A 17230-nucleotide genomic window follows, 5' to 3' on the forward strand; every position below is an offset into this window, starting at 1 on the left:
TTTTTTTTTTTTTTTTTTTTTTTTTTTGATTTTTCGAGACAGGGTTTCTCTGCAACTTTTGGTTCCTGTCCTGGAACTAGCTCTTGTAGACCAGGCTGGCCTCGAACTCACAGAGATCCACCTGCCTCTACCTCCCGAGTGCTGGGATTAAAGGTGTGCGCCACCACTGCCCAGCAGGTAAGTCATTCTTGTTATGTGCTCTTACATAATGCTGAGGAATGGCCTTCTCTACTTATCTCTGGAAATTAATGAGAATGGTAAGTTTTCGTAAGGGCATTTTAATTATAATCTGCTTGTGTTTTTGATAAATTGAAAGTCAATGTAAAATCCTTATAATTTTTTATAAAGGTACTACTATATCTAAAAGTTTTAAAATGAAATATTCTAACTTTCTACAAGTTAAGATTTCTTACAAGTGATACTTTCTGGTGTATGTTTTCTGCTTAATGCACAAAACATGCTATATTCATTAAAATCTGAGTACATGCTGTAAGAATTTATTCAGCTTTTTATTTGGAAAACAGTTTTGTGTGAGTGCATGTATGGAAGTGACAGGTCGTCCTCAGGTGTTGCTATTCAAGCAGCCATCCACCAGTGGTTGTTGGGTTGTTTAAATTATGTTTAACTTTGTGTAAGGACATGTGATCATGTGCTCATATGTGCTGTGGTGCATGCTTGGCAGTCAGGACCACTTGTGGGAGTTGGTTCTCTTCTTTCACCATGTGGGTGCTGAGGATCGAACTTGGGTTGTTAGGCCTTGTTGCTGTCGTCTTAACTCACTGAGCCATCTTATCAGCCCTGAAAATACTTTTATAATGAAGGAATTTGTTTTGACATTAGAAAGCCCAGTGTTTGTTTTCAGATTCAATCTGGCTGTCATTTTTGAGGAGTGTTGAGAAACATTCCTTCCACAACACATCAGATTTCAAAGTTGGAGCGAAGGGATTAGCAGGTATTTTTTAGTAGGAACTATTGTACATACTTGATTTTTCTAACAGGACATAAGATTTTTTTCCTTGTGTATTTTCTGATGCTACTTCATTAATGTGTATATTTTAGACCATAATTAGCATCATTTCACCTTTAAAATCGAATTACAAACAAAAACCCTAGAGCTAGGTTTCCTGCTCTTAATTTTGTTAAGATTTTCTGGTGTTGCTGCCTCAGCAGTAACAAAACAGGCTTGAGAGGAACTTTGACTAGATCACAGTGAGTGATGCTGCTCTGCTGTTGACTGTTCCCAGATGACCTGTTCAAAGTGCACAAAGCAAAGCCAACACTGAAGTGGAGACAGTCCTTTGAAAGTTATTTGAAGACAATGCCTCCGTACTATCTTGGGGTAAGAATAACATTGTTAAAGTAGACCTTGACGTTTACAGTTTATTGTTGGTATTATAACCAACATTATAATTCATAACTGTAAATGACAAGAAAATTGAATGTACAGATGACATATTATGAGTGAAATGATGTAGATTTTAGTGGTTTATAGAATAATAGTGGTTATGTGAGTACTGCATAGCAAAGGCCAGCTACTGGCCTAAGTGTGATGTCTGTGTTACTCCTTACAGTCATTCTGTGAGGTGGAAATGAGGTGAAGATTGGGAACTAAAGGTAAAGTGGTCATTCCTAGGATTTTCTGTCTATACCTAGTCTTTCTAAGTGGCCTCTAGTCTCATCAGAAAATTAATAACTTGATTTTATGATTGTAAAAGTTAAATTGTTTGTTCTGTCAGAGTTAGAAGGAAAGGATTTGTAGATACTTTGACTCAACTATCTTTCACAGCAGTCTTTAAGACTTAACCGGAGCTTCATGAGCAATAAATAGGAGCTCTGGGATTTGACTTTAGGAGACACCAGAGCTTACTGCACTTTCCATGTCATTGGTTATCTTCTGTCTGCGTCTCGTCCACACATACTAGGCATGTATGATGGTGATATTTTACTGTATAAGGTGACTCTGAAAATTCTCCTTACTACTGAAGATTTTTACTGTTATATATGTGTTTTAAAATTTTTATTCTATTTTCTTTCTTTTCTCTTTAGAGCTTGTTTGTTTTTTCGGCTCAGCTAATGATAGAAATAGTGAGGGTCAACACCTAGTGACAGCTTACTGTATGCCAGATGCTTTTATAATACTTTCCATGTATTAATTCACCAAATTCCGTGATAACTTGATCAAGGAAGATGTTACTGTCCTTCTGAAAGTGAGAGCTAAATCAGGAAAGGAGGGTGTACTAGTTCAGCTGCTGTGTTCAGCTCTAATCCAGCTGCTTACCTCAGGTAGCAGTCAGACTGACTGACCTCAAGGTGTGTCTGCTCCTGTCTTCTACATGAGTATCTCCCCATGTACTGAGAACTTCAGGACTTCATTCTTACTGCCCTGAAATGGATTGCTATGCTTCTAATTTATGTTAACTCTCTTAAGTTGCTTTTCATGCTACTGATAAACATTTTACTGAAATACAAATAATGACTATATTATGTTCAATGCAGTTTGGGGTGAGTTTTAAAAAGTCAGTATTTAGAACATTTTGAACAAACTTGACATTGACTACTGTTTCCTCTTCTGTAGCCTCTGAAGAAAGCTGTTAGAATGATGGGTGCACCTAATCTGATAGCAGACAGTATGGAGTATGGACTCAGTTACAGTGTCATTTCATACCTCAAAAAATTGAGTCAACAGGTAATGTCGGAAAGTGGGAGTGAGCATTAAGAATTTGACTGATAGCTAACTGGGCAATGGTGGTGCACGCCTTTCATCCTAGCACTCAGGAGGCAGAGGCAGGCAGATCTCTGTGAGTTTGAGACCAGCCTTGTCTACAGAGTGAGTTCCAGGGCAGCCAGGGCTGTTACGCTGTTACATAAAGAAACCCTTTCTCAAAAACAAAAAAACCTGATAGCTAAGATAGTAGTTAATAGTAGTTCTTGAGAACTTTTGTTTTGGTGCTGGGGTCAAATACAGAGGTTTTCACATGGTAGGCAAACATTTTACCACTGAGCTAATACCCTTGTCCAACACTTTCTTACTTTCATTTGAGGCAAGTTAATACACACCAGACTAGAATTTGGGAATCTTCTTGCTTCAGTCTTCTGTAGCTATGATTGCAGGTGTACTACCACACCATAGCTAACAGACTACAAGCAAGTTCTTGCTGGTTTTAAATTTTTTAATAATTCTCATTTTATGAATATGGCTTAATTTCTATATATGATGATTGTCGGTTTTTTAAAGATTTATTTATTATGTATAGTGTTCTGCCTGTGTGCATGTCTGCAGATCAGAAGAAGGTGCCAGATCTCATTACATTTGGTTGTGAGTCACCATGTAGTTGCTGGGAATTGAACTCAGGACCTCTGGAAGAACAGCCACTGTTCCTAACCATTGAGCTATCTCTTCAGCCCAGAGTTTTTGTTGTTGTTTGTTTGTTTGTTTTGAATTTATTTTAGAATGATCTTTCTCTTAGGAAAAGGAATACCAGTTTATTTTGCTTTGTGTTTTAAAACCTGTATGTTTGGGAACTGTTTCTTTGGAATTGTTTATGAAACTATGGGATTTTGTTATTCCTGCTATAATAAGTTCTATGAATATCAAGCAGTAGGCACTTTACTTCCATTCAAATTGTAAATGTCTTTTAAAAAATTTTCCTAGTAACTTTAAACATCTCTCTGAAACTTAGAAGGAATTAAAATGTGGCTAAAGTCTGCAACAGTGTTTGCCACATCGGTAAATATGTAGTCACAATGTCTTCAAGCAATTGTCTTACTTGTTGGCTCTGAATTGGGAATGTTTTCTTTCATGAAACATTTACTTCATGGTTTATGTGTGATTGGTATTTTATTAAATAAAATAAAACTTGAAGGAATGTTTGTCTTGCTGCAGAAGTTTAGAGTCGTAATTTATTTGTTTTACTTCAAGACAAGGGTTTCTCTGTATAACTCTGGCTGACCTAGAACTCATTCTTTCGAACAGGCTTTCCTCAAGCTCAGAGATCTGCCTGCCTCTGCCTCCTGAATGCTGGAATTAAAGGCCTACGCCACCTCTACCTGATTGAACTGTAATTATTTTAACTGATAAGGTATTGTTATTTAAGGTATGTTTGGTTTTCCTAGTACTCAGTGTAAACTGTGATTACTTGAGACGTTAAATTTTTAAATGCAATAAATAATTTATGGAAGGGCATATTCACTAGTACTTGATTTGTAAACTTAAAATGTATCGGCACAATTCTTGTTTCTTTTTATTTTAGGCCAAAATTGAATCCGATAGAGTCATTGGATCTGTGGGGAAAAAAGTAGTGCAGGAAACTGGAATTAAAGTCCGAAGCCGGTCACATGGTTTGTCGATGGCACATAGGAAAGGTTTTCAACAAATGCTGCAGGGAATTTCAGAGGATGTCCCCCACAGGCTGCTCGACCTTAATATGAAGGAGTATACTGGGTTCCAGGTTGCTTTACTAAATAAGGTAACAGCTCAACACTGCTTTAGTTGTGTTGTATTCTTGATAGAGCAAGTCACAGTTTACATTACTGGAATTCAGTTTTTCCAAGCTTCAAGAGGCCCTTTTATATGGTTGCAGAAAGATACTCATTGTATTATCACCAAACCATTGAGTTTTGGGATTCAAACAGAAATTGTATATGGTGTGAATGAATGAGTTGATTGAGTAGCAAGCTTATTTGTTTTATAGATGACAACAAAGGCTTAAAGATTGCTAAACATTATACAACTGGTGTTAGAATTCATATAGAACACCTTAAAATGCTTTATGCTCATTATTATAACTGTTTTCATTTCAGTAGCCTTTTTGTAGACAATAGCCAAGCTGTTTCTAACATTTATTTGGAAATATAAAGGGTCTGGAATAGTTGAACCAATTTTAAAACAGGAATAAAGTTGGGGGAATGAAACCATGTGATTTAGAACTGAAACACTACAGAAGTTATATTGGGATGATTGTGTGTGGTTAAATACACAGAGGAGCAGTAGAATGGAATAGAGTTGAAGCAGGTTCTCTCACAGTCATTTAACAGAGGTGCCACAATAATCAAAATGGGAAAAGAGCCTTTTAAACAGTGTTACAACAGTGGATATTCCTATACAAAATAATTAACTTCAGACATTTATCTCACATTATTTGAAGTAATCATGGTCATAAATAGAAGAATTGAACCTTCTGCTTACAAAAGGAAAAAAAAACCGAGAAAGTCTGTAGCACAATTAATACAAACTCAGAGGCAGAAACTGAAGTTCAACCTGAAGTTCAGAAAAGCAAAGCAACCACTGACTCTTAACCTCTACCTCAGTCCAAAATGGCCACCCTACCTCCAGGAATCTCAGAATGAGACTGAGAGCTGTTTCTTCCCGTTTTATAATCTCTAGGGCTGGGATTAAAGGCACGTGTTACTGCTACCTGGTCTTTAAGGCTGGCCAGTTCTACGTTTTACTTTTCTGATCCTCAGGCAAGCTTAATTTATTGAACTACAAGAGAAAAATGCCATTACAAAAGTCTTGATGATGTTTTAAGCTAATGAAGATTTTTTTTTTTTTTTTTTTTGATTTTTCGAGACAGGGTTTCTCCGTAGCTTTTTGGTTCCTGTCCTGGAACTAGCTCTTGTAGACCAGGCTGGCCTCGAACTCACAGAGATCCACCTGCCTCTGCCTCCCGAGTGCTGGGATTAAAGGCGTGCGCCACCACCGCCCGGCATGAAGATTCTTTTTTAAAGATTTATTTATCTTTTATGTATACAGTGTTCTGCCTGTGTGTACATGCCAGAAGAGGGCACCTGATCTCATTACAGATGTTGTGAGCCACCAGGTGGTTGCTGGGAAGAGAAGCCAGTGCTCTTAAGTGCTGAGCCATCTCTCTAGCCCTGCTCATGAAAATTTTTTTAATATAACATAAAACACACACACACACACACAACAATGGTAAATTGAACTTTTTAAAAATTAGATATCTAGCTGGGCAATGGTGGGTCATGCCTTTAATCCCCGCACACAGGGAGACAGAGGCAGACTGATCTCTGTGAGTTCGAGGCTAGCCTAGTCTACAGAGCTAGTTCTTATGACAACAAGAGATACACAGAGAAACCCTGTCTTTAAAAACAAAATAAGCAAGCAAACAAAAATATTAAATACCTTGCTCTTCATTGAATTGTTGTAACAACATGTTGTTGAATGATAGAATGATTGTTTAGCATCTGAGAGTCTTTGTTTTTACCCTTAGTACTATATACCTTAAAGAAAGAAGACAGAAAGAAAACCAAAATAGGCAAGGTACAGGTTTTATCTTAACGTGATAAAAGACTTCTAACAAAATAATTGACATCCAGCTCACTAACAAAAAATTGAATATTCCAGTAAAAATAACCAAAATACCACAACTGAAGAAACACTTCATCAGAGAAACACAGACACCACATAGTAAGGTAGATAGCCTGTAAGCCACCAGAGGAATGCAAATTAAAGCATAATGTGGTATTCATATTCATATCATAGAGTTACTGAAGTGTCTAGTGTTAGGTCAGACATAGAAGAATTGGAATTCTCATAAATGAGTGAAGGAAGGGCTAAAGAGATAGCTCAGCAGTTACGAGCAATTGCTGCCATTCCAGAGGACCTGAGTTTGATTCTCAGCACCTACGCCATAGCTCACAACCATCTGTAACTCTAGTACCAGGGAATCTTGAGGAACTGCTCGTACGTGGTAAACCATGCAGGCAAAAGCACTCACATAAAAATAAACAAATAAATGGCTGAAGGAACACAACTTGTGATTTCTTAAGAGGTAACATAAATATTTGTATGCAATCAACACTTCTTATTTGTGTCAAGATAAATCAAAATATGTATCTGTATAAAATACAGGTGCCAGATTTTCATGGCCTTGTTATAGTAAAACATTCATGTGGTTTTATTAAAAAAATAAAGTTGTATTTCCATAAAATGAAATAGTATTGTGGAATAAAAAGAAAAACAGACTAGTGAAGTAAAAGAAGCCAGATAAGATATGAAAACTTAGTATTGGAAGATTCCGCATAGGCAGAAAGCTACCTGTAGTTAGTGCCTGGGACAGAATAAGAATCGATGGTATCAGGCCTAGGGAAGTGTGGGCCCGGGAAGTACTCTAAAGCTAGGTGTGATGCTGTCACCCAACTGTAAGCTCTTCCTTGCTCATCAGGTCACATGCTTGAATGTCAAAGCAGTTTTTAGAAACCCTTCCAGTGTTAAAGGGGTTTTGTTAAGTGATTTGCTTCTCTTACTCAGAACATACTGAACGGCCTTTAAAGTTAAAGGTGAATTTGAAATTATTTTGTTGAGCTTGCCATAAAATTTCTATCATTTGGCCCTAAAACAGTGTATTTAAAATTGCATCATATGTCTGTTTTCTTTTTTCCTTTTGAAACTGTATAATTAACTTAAATATTCTATATTTTATTTTTGGTCTTATGCTGTAGGCTAAGAGATTTTAGACCCTTTTAAATTCTGTTTAGAAATATTTTATCCTTGAATGTGTTTATGTAGGATTTGAAGCCTCAGACCTTTAGAAATGCTTATGATATACCAAGACGGAATCTTCTGGATCATTTAACAAGGATGAGATCTAATCTTTTAAAGAGCACCCGCAAATTTCTTAAAGGCCAGGATGAAGGTTAGAGTATGATTTTAAATATTTCTGTTTGTAAAATAACTTTTCTTTATAATTTGTAAGGGAATGGTAACATAAATTTTACAGGCTTATAGTCTCGTTAATTCAAGCAAGTGACATTAATGGGGAGAATCATTCATGCAGATATACATAAACAATAAAATAATTTATATACAAATAAATTGTTTTTAAAAAGGGTAATTCATCCCATATTTCCTACCTTCCTTTTTACTGTCACTGTTAGCTATAAATTCTCTTACCAGTTTATTTCTTTTTCTTTTTTTTTTTAAGCCCTCCTCATACCTTCAGACACGTGGACACTTAGAGACATTTTCTTGCATTATTTTAGTTTTTGATAGTTTTGACTCCAGGTGGCCATTTCATGGCATATTCTGCTACTTTCTTGATTTATCTATGCCATCTACTGCAGATCACATTAGATAATCATCAGCCTTTGCTGTGACTTAAGCATTCTCCCTACAGGTTTATATTCATTTGATAATTCCAATTTACTATTTTCTACAAATTCTACTATATTTTGCCTAGAAGATAAAATTAGTACTTTAAATGTTACTTTTGAAGAATTAAAGGTTGTTATTTTCAATTTTCCCATATTAACTTAGTACATAGTAACATGGGATGAGTGTAATTATTAGTGAGGGTAACTTTTGTTGTTGATATGTTCTCTCTGAAAAGATCAAGTGCACAGTGTACCTATAGCACAAATGGGGAATTACCAGGAGTACCTCAAACAAGTACCTTCTCCACTGAGAGAACTTGATCCTGATCAGCCTCGAAGGTTGCATACATTTGGCAATCCCTTTAAATTGGATAAAAAGGTAACTAAAATGTTCTGTGATATAACTTATTTGTGATAGCTGTTGTCAATTTAGCTAAAGTTATTTTCTGTGTAGAGTATCTTATTAAAGTGTTAATATTAAAGAATTGAGATTAGTTGTGCCACATTAGAAAACTGTATAGAGAGGTTGGGGAGATGGCCCACTGGACTAAGGACTTGCCATGCATGGCTGAAGAACTGTGTTCAGATTCACAGAACCCATAGAAAAGCCAGACACTGTAGCATTCATTTGTAATCCCAGCACTTCTGGCAAATTGGGAGGTAGAGACAGGTGACCCCCAGAAGCTAGTCGACCAGCTAAGCTAACACACAGTGTCTTAAACTAATGTCTTAAACAAGGTGGAAGGTGAGATCTGATGCTTGAGGTTGTAACCCCTGACTTCTGTATGTATATATAGTATGCATGTCCATATCCATGCTGACATCAATGCACCTGCCCCCACACAAATGGCATGGATATTCAAGAAAGGGATATTTTCTTCTTTGGTATAGAGTAGAAAAGTATGCCAGAGGCTACGGGGAGAAGGGTGAAGAAGGGAAAGATAATGATTAAGTGGGGTACTAAGTCTCAGTTTGAGGACTAAGTTTTAGTGATCTATTGACAACATTGTAATCAATAATAATAATAATAGTCTTATTTATTTCAAAATTTGTAAATGGAAATTTTTGCTTTTTTAAATTTTTTTATTTAAAAGTGTTTTGTTTTCCTTTTACATACCAACCACAGTTTCTTCTCCTTCTACTCCTCCTGCTCCTCCCACCTTCCCCTCACTTAACCCTCCATCCACTCTTTAGAAAGGGTAAGGCCTCCCAAAGGGAGTCAACAAAGTCTGACATATCAAGTTGAGGAGGGCCAAGCTCCTCCCTTCCGTATCAAGTCTGAGCAAGGTATCCCTCCATAGGGAATGGGCTCCAAAAAGCCAGTTCATGCACTAGAAATAAGTCATGGGCCCACATACTGCCCAGGCCACAAAACAGTCACCCACATTTAAAGAGGCCTAGTTTGGTCTTAGATAGGTTCCCCAGGTATCAATGCAGAGTCAGTGAGCTCCCACTAGCTTGGGTCAGCTGTCTGTGGATTTCCCCATTATGATCTTGACCCCTTTGCTCATATAACCTCTCTTTCCTCTCTTCGACTGGACTCTGGGAGCTAGGCTCAGTGCTTAGCTGTGGCTCTCTGCATCTGCTCCATCAGTTACTGGATGAAGATTCTATGAGGACAGTTAGGGTGCTCATCAGTGTGATTATAGGGGAAGGCCAGTTCAGGCACCCTCTTCACTATTGCTTAGGGTCTTAGCTGGGGTCATCCTTTTAGATTCCTGGCAGTTTTCCTAGTACCATATTTCTCTCTAACCCCATAATGGCTCCTTCTATCAAGATATTTCTTTCCTTGTCCTCCCTCTCTGTCCCTCCCCCAACTCAATTATCCTGTTCCCTCATGTTCTCCTCTCCCTTCCACTGGTTAAGAGTAATAAGTGCTCTTAGCTTTTGATCCCACAATTAAGTCTTTAAAAATTGTGTGGGTGGGTATGGGTGGGTGTGTGTATGTGTGTGCATGCTCATGTCATGGCACACGTGGAAGTCAGAGGATAAATAAATTTCTGTCAGTTGTCTGATTCTTACACCTTTCTGTAGGTTCTCAGCTCTGAACTCAGGTCCCCAGGATTGTGAAGCAAAACACCCTTACCTGCCCTTCTGTCTTGGCAGCTCTTAAGTAAACCTTTCTACACTATTTGCATAAGTCAAGCTATTACATTATATGCTATAAATGTATAGTTATTCATCAGTTAAAATAAGTGGTGACCATTACATTTTAAAAAATATGTATAAATCCAAGAACATTTTATATCTGTTAATAGGGTATGATGATAGATGAAGCAGATGAATTTGTGGCTGGACCTCAAAATAAACACAAACGGCCTGGAGAGCCAAGCATGCAAGGGATCCCGAAGAGACGCCGATGTGCCTCTCCACTCTTGCGAGGCCGGCGGCAGAGCCCTGCTGTGAATAGTCACATTGGAGGGAAAGGACCGCCTGCACCCATGACTCAAGCACAGCCAGGTCTTATTAAACCCCTTCCTCTGAATAAAGGTAGCACTTTGGGGCTTTCAAATACTACTTGCTATTTTGGGTTTCCTAAGGGAAGAGATTTTTATAATAGAAACATAAAAAGATTGTTCAGCAAAGTCCAGTGAGTATTGTTTATTGTGAATTGGTGTGTAGTAGCTTTTGGATGTATTTTTGATGAACACTTTATATAGTCGTGCTTTATTGTATTATATATTATCGCTCTAAAATGATGTTAGTAAATCTCAAGTATTTCATAAATGGTTTTGGAAGGAGTGTGTGTTGTCACTACCAGCTAAAATATACTTTTCAGTTTAGTAAAACCCAACAACTATTAAATGTATATTATATGTATATTATACTATATTACAGATGTGAGCAAGGCAGTAGTGATCTCTGTCCTCACAGAAGTCAAGGAAATTCATAGTCAATCAATTACAAGTGTGATAAATGTTAAGGAGTATACTGTGGAAGCATTTAACATGAAGAATTAATTTCCTAAGAACATTGTGTTTGTAGATGAGTGTAAATTAAAGCTTTACCTATGCTGAAGAGTCTAAAGATAATGTTATAAAATATATATAAAGAGAAAGGTATTAAGGAGACACGAAAGAATTCCATTATAGCATTGGTTTTGGGAATATTTAGTAAGAAGAGATTGGAAAGATGTCCAGAATCCAGATCATGGGTGACTTTGGAACCTGTTGTAAAGATTCTCTATTTTATTTTATCCCAAGGACAGTGAGAAACCATTGAAAGGTTTGAAGGAGGTGATAACCTGGTTAATTAGGATTTCATAATTATATTTGAATATAATGTGCAATATCAGGGAGAATATATATGTATTATATGGATATATATGGGGATATAGAAAACTTAATAAATCAGTGTTTTTATTAGTTCTACATAGTGACCCCCCACTGGCTTATATATTATATCTCAAATGGAGAGACATCCAATATATGTACCATTTGATGGAATTTTGTAATACTTCCTCTTAAATAGGCTTGATCCTTCTCCTCTACCCTCTATTGAATATTAGAGTGATCAGGCCTCTGGATCCAATAATTCCATAGGAAATAAAAGAGACAGAAAAACATGTTAAGTATGGAAGAGGGTAGAGTCAGAAAATTAAAGTAATAGGGAAACTTATAGGACAAAAAAAGTCTGTTGTTTTATTTTTGTTGTTAAGGTGAAAAGAGAGGTACTAAAGGTTTATAGAGTCCCAGTTACAATGCAAGGGCCTCATTTGGATCAGAGTCAGATAAGATCAAACGTTTTAAAAAAGACAATGTATAAAATAACTGGAGGCTCTGGATGCAGACGGGATAGTTAATGTTATAGTGTTACTAGTGTGCGTCCACAGGGGCTAGTTAGTAAATACAGATGATTATAACCTGACAGTGTGTGTCTTGAGAAACAATAGGCAAGTTGGGAAAGCAGTGAGTGTGAGTTTCATAGTGTGTTGGCAATTTCAAATGCCTTAAAAACAGACCAAGAAAATTAGAAACATCTTTTGGTCTCTGGCTGTTTTACCAATAATACTTTGATTTATTTATTTGTGGAGTAAAGGACAGAAAGCTTCAAAAATGGGATGAAGGGAAAGTGAGAAGAGAAAAATAAAGACAATGAGTATGAACAACTTAGTTTTAAGTTTGGCTCTAAAGGATAGAGAGGCTGGTGAGTGGTCCAGAAAAGTTCATGGAGATGAAAATGGTGGTTTTGCTTTGAAAATGTTTAAATCCTGGCATGATGGACACATTATAGAGAAAGGTCAAAATAAAGATGAAATAGGCCATAATATCCACCATAAAGGCAAGAAGAAATGGCCCAGAGTGCTAATAAAAGAATGCTGCTTCTTTCTGTTGAACAAAATGGGTTTGGGAATAAATTAGGGACAATGGTGTAGAAGAGATTTCAAGGCTTTGCTTTTTTCCTGTAAATAGAAAGTAGGTATACTACTGAGATAAAGGGGAGATTTGGAAAAAGAGAATGAAGCTGAATAGTATCTGTGGGAGAGGGAGAAGATTTTGTGGTAGGCTTGCTAAGCAGTGGTGAAGATCTAGGCTTGGGTGATAATTGGGACCACCCCTGCAGACCTGGCTCCCATTTCCAGCAGTTGCTATCACTCCAATTAAAGGTCTGCATCTAGCAGTCAGGTTAAACCAGCCATTAAGTGTGGTGTTTTACTTGGCTGATGTACCATCGTGCAGGGTGTTAGAACTAGATCATTGGGACACTGGTAAAAAGTGACCTATCATGGGGATAAGCCTCATAAAGAAGAAAGTGTCTATATAGCACAGTCAGATTGTTAGAAGAAAGAGGAGGAGCTGCTAGAGTAGAAGTCGAACTGGAGTACTGCAGAGGGACGCACCTCCATCTCTGAGTTTGTTGTCAAATGGGACAGGTGGAAGTGGGACTGAAAGTTTTTTTGATAGATGATGCTCTGCATAGATCTTGGTGAGGTGTTCCTGGGGTCCTAGTTAAACTACATGTGATCGTGCACATCAAGGCTGGGGCACAAAGGGAGCATTTGAGAGGCTCGACTGGAGCTAATGCTACTTTGAGAACCTAGAATGTCAGGAGGGGCTTGAGAATGTACAGTAGATGAAGTGACAGAGCATGTGCACTGGGCTCAATATGAAGATAATGACAAAGGGATTAGGTAAGTGACAGATTGCTCAAAAGTGTAAGAGGGTTTTTTTTTTTAATTAAATAGAAAATTTGAAATTACATTTAGGAAGTGAAGGAGTCAGTGGCTGTAATGTCCCACTTGTACACTCAGAACTGAAAAGGAGAACAGTATTCTTGTTTTTAATTTTTAAATAGGAGAGCTAGATTTTCATTAAAGCAGAAATTATTATGGTTTTTAGCCTTGATCTTAGATTGTGGAGAACTATTAGTAAAGAAGTGTTTGCAAACCATGGGGTAGAATTTAGAAAGGAGATGATGGAAGGAGGAGAGCGGTGGATTTGTGGGAATGTTGTTCAAGAAAGCATGTGGAAACCAGGTCTTTACGTTGGGATATAGAACGAGTTCAGCTGCTGCTCTGGAGGCTGGTGAACAATCCAAGCTTTAGGAGTCATGTCTAAGAATCTTGTATTTATTTGTAAGCTGGTAAACTTTTATCTCTACTGATCTAATGAGCTGAAGTGGGCACCAAAGTATTGCATGGCTGGGGATCTAAAAAACTATCTGCTGTGAGGTGTGCCCTGCAGAATGTTGAGCAGGAAACACCATTCAATTCAGTGCTTATTGTCTCTCTAAAGAATAGCAGGTTAATAAGACTAAAATAGGCTTAAGATAAGGTGGCCAGGACTCTAAGGTAAAGGTGACAATGACAATTTTAGTGATGTATTTTTTTCTGAAGTACTGAAAACTTGTTTAATAAAATTGTTAAAATAAGGTATAAAATTGAAAGCTAAAATAGGCTTTGTTTTAAATTTCTAAGCACAGAATTGCAGGGTTTGTGTTATGATTGCTTCATATTGATATGCTGTATCTTTGGAAAAGTCTTAAGAGTCCTATCACATTGTTGGTATGTTTTAGTCTAAGAAATGAGTTATTTGTGGTAATTGTGTTACTTGAGCATTTTTATTGTGTACTTTAATACTGGTTCTCACTTTTGGCCCCATTTCTTGGGTTTCGTTTCAGAAGCCACTAATGATTCAGCAGTAGATGATGTGGTTGAAAATCATGTTGCAGACCAGCTTTCATCAGACATGACACCAAATACTATGGATACTGAATTTCTAACATCTCCAGCCAATCTTCTGGAACCATCAACCAATCATACAGAAGCCCTTGGTCATGAACATTTAGGAAATAATGACCTCACTGTTGGTGGATTTTTAGAAAATCATGATGAGCCAAGAAATAAAGAACAAAGTGCTGAAGAGAGTATACCAGCATCTTCACTCAGCAAGGGAAAGAAATCGGTGCATTGCAGAAGCCATGAAGAGGTCAACACTGAACTAAAAGCACAAATTATGAAAGAGATCCGAAAGCCAGGAAGAAGTATGTAGAATTAGTTATTTCTTTATGTGTTCCAGTAAGCAAAAGCAAGTCAAATTCACGAAAGCATATATTTGATTCTAGATTAGTCTTAAAGTACTATCTGAATTCTGTAAGATTTAAGTTTTTATTTAGCTGGAAAACACTGAATAATCTTGGTGCTCATGGTACTCCAGTATGGTAGACAGGAGGGAATCCAGCTAAAAAAGACTGTAGAGATGGAGTAGCTGCCATGACAGGGACCCAGAGTTGTGACAAATCTTAGTAGATCAGGTAACCCAAACAGATGGGTGAATACTACTAAATGCTTGAGTGTCGAGTTGACAGGGTGTCTTAACAAGTAGGGCAGCCATATAGCCCAAAATTCAGTTCTCTGCAAGTCCCCTTCAAAACCTGTGTGTTTGTCAAGTTTCTCTCTACCACCCATCATCATGCATGAATTATGATAGCTACCTGGATGTGCTTTAGCCCCCAACCAAAGTCATTAAGACTGTCGTGCAAGAGAACTCTCTGGGCACAAGAACTGAGTAATACTGACATCTGTTCGGGATATACCATTGTGATGGTATAGGGAAATGTCGTAGAAGGGTATTCAGGAAGTTGTAGACTCTGGGATGGAATTAGATGTGAAAACTTGGAACCTTTTAGGGTTTTCTCCTTCTGATGTGTTAAGAGTTATATAAATGATAAAGACTGTTTCTCTGGGTGACTGCAGAGCTCTTTAATTCACCTCTAGGCTGGCTGCTGTCTTATACTGGGAAGTTTTGGGGGTGGGCAACAAAAAGGTGCTTGGAAAGTTGTTTAATTTTTGGCGATGCATACTTCCCTACGCACATCTAAGAAGTAGGGCACTTGTTAACAGTGGTAACATTTTTGTGGGGAATACTTTTGTCTGAGTATATCTCAGTGCAAAAAAGCTGCAGGAGAAACACTGAGAATACAAACAAAAACCAGCTAATTGCTTTTCCTTCTCTTGTTTTAAGAATATGAAAGAATCTTCACTTTACTGAAGCATGTGCAAGGCAGTTTACAAACCAGACTAATATTTTTACAGAATGTCATTAAGGAAGCATCCAGGTAAAGAAGCTTGTTTGTTAGTGAATACTAATGAATGCTTTTCAGTCTGTATATGTTTGAATGGCACTTGTTATGTACTTGGGTTTATGCATACATTTAATTCATTGAAATGTGTGAGATTTCTCCCTCACCTCTTCCCCCTTTTAGAAAATTCAAAGTTGTTCATTGAAATAGACACATAAACCCTTGAGGGATTATGGTTCTTTCCTTTGTAAATTATTATATTATTTTTAAATTGAATCATTTTACAAGTAAGAAAGAAGTAGGAACAGATCATCTAGTATTTTAAGATATTTTTGAAAAAAACACCAGTGATAGTAATGATTTTGTGTATATAATTTTAACCTACTTATATTTAGTACAGAAAAACATTTTGTGCTGTATATTTGGTGTTGTAGAGACCTTATTACACTTGATGCTCCTACTCCTCAAATTGTAGTAGAACACTGTGGTTTTTAAATGCTACTACCAGTTTTCATTTCCATTTTGTAAAACTTGCATTTCTTCCTTGTATTTATTTTTTTTAACACTCAGTTTTCAAAACAGACTAAATGGTACTATAGTAATTACTTTGGGATCTTTTACTATAATGTTTAGAATCCTTGTATATATTAGTATTTTTCTCCTTTTTATTTTCCTTTTTGGTGGTAGGAAGAATGACCACTGTAACATTGTTCCTAGGACTAGATTCATTCTTTTAAGAGAAAACTGTAGTTTTGTTCTGGTATGAAGAATAATTTACAAATCTCTCATCAAGTTTTTACCACTTTATTTTGTATGTTTGGTACACATGTGGAGGTCAGAAGACAACTTTTAGGAGTCGAGATTGAATACTCAAGTCATCATGGTTCAGGGTTGGCTGTGTGGCTCATTATCTTCTGAGTTATCTTGCTAGTCCCAATAATTTTTTTTTCCCCCTTTGGGGAGGTGGGGGTGGAGACAGAGTTTCTTTGTGTTCTGGAACTCATTCTGTAGACCATGCTGGCCTCGAACTCACAGAGATCCACCTACCGCTGACTCCCGAGTGCTGGGATTAAATGTCTGCACCACGACCACTTGCACTCAACAAAATTTTTAGAAAGTATTTTCTTTGTGAGATTATAATATTATGAGATGTCCCTCTTTTTCCTCTCTCTAGAACCTCTCATATACCCTCCTTGCTTGCTTTCAAATCCATAGCCTCTTGTACCATTAACTGTTGTTATATATATATATCTGTGTGTATTTGTTTATATATTTTTTTCTTAAGTATATAAATATAATCTGCTTGATCTGTATAATGTTACTTGTATGTTTGTTTTCAGGCCGTGCATTTGTTACTGCATAACCAGTTGGTGTGCTTTTGCCGGAGGAAGACTCTTTCTCCTGCTCTCAGCATTCCTTAGTTGCCTACTTAGTTCTTTGTATAGGGTGGAGGTCTCATGAGTTGTGTTGGATTTCATTTTCATTCTTCTTGAAAATAATCTTTCCCAAAATCAGTTTTTTTTCTTTTGAAACATGCTAGTTTATCTATGGTGTCCATTAAGAAGTAATTGAGAATGCTCTTATTTTTGTCACACAG

At 37.0% G+C, this 17230-nt stretch overlaps 1 protein-coding gene across 3 annotated transcripts in view; it reads left to right on the forward strand.

Annotated features, from left to right (window-relative positions):
- Nucleotides 1-17230, forward strand: part of Ints6 (integrator complex subunit 6) — a 79076-nt gene that overhangs the window by 59752 nt on the left and 2094 nt on the right. For 2 of the 3 annotated variants that reach the window (XM_057785964.1, XM_057785966.1), the window contains exons 10-17: nt 1245-1339; nt 2576-2686; nt 4251-4466; nt 7529-7655; nt 8349-8491; nt 10371-10602; nt 14233-14595; nt 15576-15669. In XM_057785964.1, coding sequence (XP_057641947.1) covers nt 1245-1339; nt 2576-2686; nt 4251-4466; nt 7529-7655; nt 8349-8491; nt 10371-10602; nt 14233-14595; nt 15576-15669 — 1381 coding nt within the window. The remainder of the gene's footprint in view (nt 1-1244; nt 1340-2575; nt 2687-4250; nt 4467-7528; nt 7656-8348; nt 8492-10370; nt 10603-14232; nt 14596-15575; nt 15670-17230) is intronic. The other variant, XM_057785965.1, reaches the window with a different exon arrangement.

This window comes from Chionomys nivalis, chromosome 12 (assembly GCF_950005125.1).
Source record: "Chionomys nivalis chromosome 12, mChiNiv1.1, whole genome shotgun sequence".
NCBI classification, from domain to species: Eukaryota; Metazoa; Chordata; class Mammalia; order Rodentia; family Cricetidae; genus Chionomys; species Chionomys nivalis.